A 6697-nucleotide genomic window follows, 5' to 3' on the forward strand; every position below is an offset into this window, starting at 1 on the left:
AAACTTTCCTTTCAAAATGTTTTTATATGCGGAAGGTTAATTTTGGAATTTAGAAATCAAATAAAAACGAATTTTAAATTTTTTATTTGAACTGGGGTTTTTGTCCCAATTTTGTTTGAAACGGTTTTTATTTGTTAAAAATAATATGACCGGTTTTTTCTTATCACTAGTTTGTTCACCTAGGTGTTTTGTCACTAGTTTTGTTATTCAAAACTAGTCATAAAAACCCAAGGTGACCAAACTTGTGGTACAAAAACCCCACTCAAATGTTGGGATCCATTAAAACTCCATCGTAAACAAAATTAATACAAAAACCCCAAATTTTTAAAAATTGATACAAAAACCCCAAATTTAAATGTTGGTTTCATCAAATTTTATTTTGGTTTTGATGAAACCAAAATAAAATTTGATGAAACCAACATTTAAATTTGGGGTTTTTGTGTTAATTTTGTTTTAATGGGGTTTTTGTGTTATTTTTGTTTTGATGGGTTTTTTGTGAAAGGATGGTGACACCTGTGAGGTTATAACTCGCGGACCGTTTGTTATTAATATTTTACAATATTTTCATGGGAGTTATCAAGCTAAAAATCATGTGTTGAATTTCAAAGACTATGTGATTCTTAACACTAATGAGAGGTTGAGTCGGGCCGTAAGGCCCCGATGATACCTAGTATGTAATATAAACAATGTTTGTTCTTTTGCTTAGTGGCATGAAAGTTTCCCTTTATCAAAAAAATTCTTTTTGACAGTTCTGTTGCAGTCTTTTACTCGCACAAGAAAAGTGTATGCATGCTTCATACCATGCACAGCAAGTAAGTCCGTTGCAAATTTACACTCAGATGATAAAGTTTTATCATCCTGTGCAGGGTTGAAAGTTTTAAAAGATGGATGAAATTAACACCCATAAAAATGTCGCTAGATCCCCCCGCAATATATAAAATAAAATCAATTTTTTAAGATAAAAAACAGACCCAAGTAAAAAGGAACCTTCGACCATAATATGCTATCAAGTGGAGTCGTTCATGTTTACAAAATCCCAAGATATATAAAAATAACATAAAAAATGCTTATCCTTAAACAAGTTGGCTGGTAAAGGTACGTCAAAATTTCAAAGAGAATGATGAACCATAGGGACTGAGATACAGCTCTTACTAGAGCATCACTTTGTTACTCTGTAGCTCTGCAGAAGGCAACACAAATTTGTTCAGTTTCTGATAATCCTGAAAAGGAAAATAAGATATGGGGATCCCGAAAGTAAAGGTAAAATATTTGAAACCAAAATCTAACTAGACGAAAAAGAAACCAACAAATAAAAATGTTTTTAAGCAACACTGACCATACCTTCACTTTTTTCAATAGCGCTTTTGCATTAGGGTCGTTAGCGAAGTGATCACGAACAGGCTGCAGATAACAGAAAGAAAGCACGAGTCAGACAACCTTTAGTCATAGCTTTAAGGTTCGGATGACAGAAAAAATCAAAGTTAAGAAAAAAAATAAAAATGCAGACATAATGCGGTATTGATCCAAGCAAAGTGAAAGAAGAAGAGCCATCAAGGATAACAAAATAAAAGTAGTCATATGACCCGCACAGCTCAACCTTCTTAGATCCATAAACTCTTAGACAGTTTCATAACACAAACCAACATGTGACTGTATACAAACGACTGAACAGGGAAGTTCTAACAGCCAATTCGTTCATAGATTTTTTTTAAAACATTTGAAATTCTGCTCACATTGAACTCATGTGTGTAAATTAATGGAACAAGTAGTCAAACATAGTTTCTAAAACTTATCAGTTCAAACTTAAATGGTAATAGCTTGAGCTGACTTAAGAGTAAATCCAGGATTGATAACATGAAACCATACATTCTCAGAAATAACACAACTATGGGATTGGGAACAGCTGGGAAAAACCAGATCAAGGCTGATTACAGGATAGTACCCTGATTCGCAAGTATTAAGGATTCATAACATCATACATGATCAGATATAACACAACTATGGATTAGGAATACTCTGGGAAAAACCAGATTAGGGATGAATACAGGACTGTTACCATGACTCTCAGTTTTGGACAAAATGAAATCAATGATAACCAAAAAATAAGATGATCCTGGAGTGGGAATGTTCTGAAGACAACCCATCTAAAATGCAAACCAGAACATAGTTGAGTACAGGTTTGTTACCTTCAAGATCTTATTCAAAGCTTTTGAAAGAGCTGGCTTGAGATCAGCAGGATGCAGTTCCTCATTTTCATAGTCAGCAATTAGTTCTTCCATGCTTTCATAGGTCCTAAACAGGGAAGAAGTGAAAGTAGAAACCACACAAGTCAATTATAGAAAAGAGGATCCAGAAGACAAAAAAGCTCTCCTAATGAACCTTCAAGCTACTAACAAAAGAGAAGCAGAACTAAATGAAACCAATGAAATGTGCATACACCAAATAATACAAGGTAACTCACTTATTCCCCCCATTTTTTTCCTGTCGTTGTACTTCAAACACCCCAAACCACGGGAAAATGATGTATTTTATGTATTCCAAACATGGGTTCCCTGCCACAATCTTTGGAGGACAGTATGCCTTCTTGATCTTAACGTTAACTTCAGCCTGTTAACATTGAATTGGATCATAATAAAATACAGTTCTTCGGCAAAACTATGTAAACAATGTGGAAGTGAAGAAGATAAAACAACATTCACCAGACATGCATAAGACCAACAAAACCAAGTTTCAAATAGGGGGAAAACATAAAAGGCCCAGAACCAACACAAATAAAGTAAGAAGGAAAAATGAAAAAGACGAATAGGAAACAGACACAGGCTAGTTGGTTAAAGAACTGAGCTCCCTCCGTTTATCCCAATTTTTACATCTACATATCTCTGTGGAACTAAGAAAACAATATCGGTTGATTTTGAAGCCTGGGATGATAGAGGTAAGCCACATGAATATATTTAATTGATCATGTCGACTCAGTCATTCAGTGATGACATTCAATTTCTTCCATCTGTGCTATATCAGACATTCACAATATACCTCTTCATCTTCCATGTAAATGGAGGACGATGGGTCACTCTTTGACATCTTCTCCTGGCCTTGTTGCAGTCCAGGTAGCATGTCTGCGAGGCAATAATAATAAATCAGTCACAAAATATAGGTAAATTGAGGAACCACCAAATCACGAAGAGATGCTTGTAAGAGGGTTACGGTGTGACAAGATGACAGGCTTGTTCTTTCTCTTGATAGAGTCGCAGTACTCTCTAGCAAGTACATTCACCTTGCGCTGATCCATACCCAGCTGGCAGATGTCAGCCTGACAAGAGACATATTAACATCCTGTTAAACTTTGCACAAAGGTTTTAAAAAGTCATATTCACCAAACCACACCTGTAGGTCGGGCCACCAGTTAATTATGTCCATTATATATATCTAGTGATATGGTTAACTATATCTTCGAGGTGTACCTACAAATTGTCAACCAACCCGCTAAAATATGGTCTAAACTCTAAAGATTAAAAGCTGTGTTGCAACGATACGGATACGGTATCAGATACAAGATACCAATACGCTACTATGATACACCAACTTGAAAAACTAAAATACGGCGATACGGCATACCCAATATTGATCAGTAGTTTAACATAAATATACTATATATAAGATAGAAACTTAACAAAATACATACATGTGTTTGCATGATTAAAATATAATCTGTATGATTAACCTCACTGAAGAGAGAAAAAGTCTGGATAAGACGGAAGAAAGTCTAGAGCAAGATCAGTGGATAGATTCAGAACTAATATTTTATCACTATAGTTAAAACTTCTCATAGAATCTAGTAAAATATCTAAATTTTCTAATATTTAGTCAAAGTTTTCTAACTGAGTTGTATCTTGAAGTATTGGGAGTATCAGTACGCGTATCCGTGTAAATACGTATCGATACGGCTGATTTTTTTTTTAGACGTATCGTTGTAACACAGGTTAAAAGGATATCCTCTTCCAGTAACATATAGAGAACTGCATATAAAGATGATATCCATATTATAAGTAATATGCCTGCACTAGTAAGTAATGTAAGCATATTAACGCACATTTAAGATGATATCCATATATCAATACCTTTAGGAAAAAGACATCAGCACATTGCATACAAGGATATAAAATCTGGGCAGCAGTCAACTCATCCTGATCACTGCGACCCATTATTTGACAACACCTACACAGTTGAACAATTTTAGAAATAGTTCATAATATTAATTACTTAACTTATTTTACTATCTAACAGATAACAACAACTCATACCTAGTTATCCTTGCCAGATTGTTCTTACGAGCGATATCCATCACTAAAGGCCAGTACTCAGCTGCACGTGAATTTATTTCATCTGAAGACCACAAAAACTCCACCTTGTCAAGATTTCTCAAGCCTACAGCCTTCCAAATCTCAATCAGATATTGACCGACAACTTTAATTTTGGCCAAGTCACCACCCATTTTATTGTTTAGCTGGGCAAACCAATCAGCAATCCATATTTTGACCCTGCACCCACAGTCTGTCAACTTATTCACATTTATTGCCTTCACAACACCCTGCAGATTTCAAAAGAGGAGACAATCATATTATATAAGCTTGGATAACCGGTAAGGGAAATTGTATATTACATGAAACATAAAAAAGTAATTTCAGTTGACCAAAGAAAAAGCTTATTCAGAATATTATTCAAGAGAAACAGATATATCTCAGTTACCAACATAATTACATAGATGAAGCATTAAGAAACAAAAATACGAGAACGCATGTATTCTTCTCACAACAAGAAAACTGTTTATCAAGATCCAGTATGCAACGGCAGAACGGAAGAATCAACATATAAAAGGATAAACTTAGGTGGAAGACCATAAAACTTGTCGTTTAGCACATGAAAAGTTTGCAAAAAGAAAATGAAAAAAATCTAATCTTCATGCCATTTTTTCCTTACGGTGGAACGTGGTTTCAGCTCCTGTAAAATGCAAAACTCAAAACTTAAGAATGCACATAGCAATTCTTCCCCTATCTTCTGGTGGATTTAGTTCAAACAGATGACTAACAGAACCCAAAGCCTTCAAAAACTTGAAACATTCGAGAAACCTACAGAAGCCAGATTTCAGAACTAAAAAATCTTCTTAAATGAAAACTGCATGCAACAAACAGAAGACAAATCCTGCACTCAAAATATTAAGAACCCAATTCTATATCTTCCACTCTAAACCCGATCTAGCAAGAAAAAAATCCAAGCAAAATAAGTATATGTAAAAGAATTTTCAAGGAATTTACAACACTGAACGGTTTTATCTCCCTCTCTCCATCTGCAACTTTAAAAACCAATATTTAGGGTAAAGACATTGCAGTTGGCTAGCTCTGATGCATGTGAGTATTATACAATAGTTCAAAACAAAACCAACTATTCTATATTTTTTATTAACCTTCTATAGGAAGAACTTACCCACGATGAACTTCCTCCACTAGATGTTATACTAGAGATTGTTAACAACACTCAACAAGACAAAAATTTAGAGTTTAAAGTACTTGAAGACCAAATGACTAAATAATGGAAGAATCAAAGTAAACTAATAAACAAAAAACAAGAAAAACAAGTTTACATGAACAAGTTAGAGACAATGAAAATCCCAACTGGTTTCGTAAAATTTTAATATATTCCATTTCCAATCTATAACACCTCATCTAGTTACTCTCCATTGACCGCAAACACAAAAAGAAACAAGTAATTTATTTCAAACAGCAAAACACCAGTAAATATATTCTCTAAATGCCATAGGTAAATCCTTCCCCAAGCACAAAACAATTTGATCAATGGAGAAACCCTAAAATTGAAAATCGAACCGAGAAAATTGAGGTACCTGTGCAATGTGCATCCGTCCAGAGGGTTCAAAACCATCATAACATATAGGTTCAGGCTTATTAGCAAGCAACCTCATCAGCTCTTCCTCTTGGATACATTCTTCACCAATACTCCTTACTATCCTGTACCTTTCTTCTAGGGGTAACGACGACCTGATACAATCAATAATCCAAAATTTCTATTATTCACCTATACAAAGAATAATTGAAGAAGAAAAAAAAAAGAATCTTACTGAGTTCCTTCAGGATTTGAAGCGGCTGAAGTTGAACCCTCTTGATTTCCATCCAAGCTCACCGACGAGATGTTGATTTCGTCAGCCATGATTAACGACGAAAATGGTTTAGGGTTTAAGAAAGTCAAGATCGGGGGCGAGAGAGATAGACGACGAGTTGATGGTTGCAGTTTTGGGTTTAGAATAGAAGATGGGTGGGTTGCAGAGACTAATAAAGGGAAGAAGGATTTTCCAATGCAGGGTATTTTGGTCATTATAGAAAACTGTCAGTGGTAAAATGATAGAAGCACAGCATTTCTTTTAATTATTTTTTCTTCCCTGAATAAACGGTGCACGTCTTTACCATAACTTGTGTCTCCCGTTTTATAAAGAATCTATTATTATTGGAGCATCCTAGCTTAATTGGGGCCATAACTTCTAATTGGAGGTCATGCATTACGGGACAAAAAAGGTCACCCAATCCTAATTTGGGTCACCCCGTAAAAAAATATTTTTTAAATGGCAAAACTGCCCTTATATGATTAGTATTAGGAATTAATTAGTTTGATTAGTGTGGTAAGTGTATTT

General features: G+C 34.8%; 1 protein-coding gene across 2 annotated transcripts; it reads right to left on the reverse strand.

Moving 5' to 3' along the window:
• Window positions 1-912: 912 nt before the first annotated feature.
• Window positions 913-6338, reverse strand: LOC113356473 (tyrosine--tRNA ligase 1, cytoplasmic-like). Of its 2 annotated transcripts, none has more exons than XM_026599625.1 (10): window positions 6131-6334; window positions 5897-6050; window positions 4302-4588; window positions 4119-4215; window positions 3205-3310; window positions 3034-3116; window positions 2462-2607; window positions 2187-2292; window positions 1342-1401; window positions 913-1180 (listed from the first exon to the last, which is right to left on the reverse strand). In XM_026599625.1, exons 1-10 carry the CDS (start codon window positions 6217-6219, stop codon window positions 1160-1162), a joined length of 1149 nt encoding a protein of 382 aa, XP_026455410.1. In that variant the 5' UTR covers window positions 6220-6334; the 3' UTR covers window positions 913-1159. The 2 variants fall into 2 exon arrangements, with proteins under 2 accessions (XP_026455410.1, XP_026455409.1); XM_026599624.1 differs by having other exon boundaries at window positions 934-1220; window positions 6131-6338.
• Window positions 6339-6697: the final 359 nt, after the last annotated feature.

This window comes from Papaver somniferum, chromosome 3 (genome assembly GCF_003573695.1).
Source record: "Papaver somniferum cultivar HN1 chromosome 3, ASM357369v1, whole genome shotgun sequence".
NCBI classification, from domain to species: Eukaryota; Viridiplantae; Streptophyta; class Magnoliopsida; order Ranunculales; family Papaveraceae; genus Papaver; species Papaver somniferum.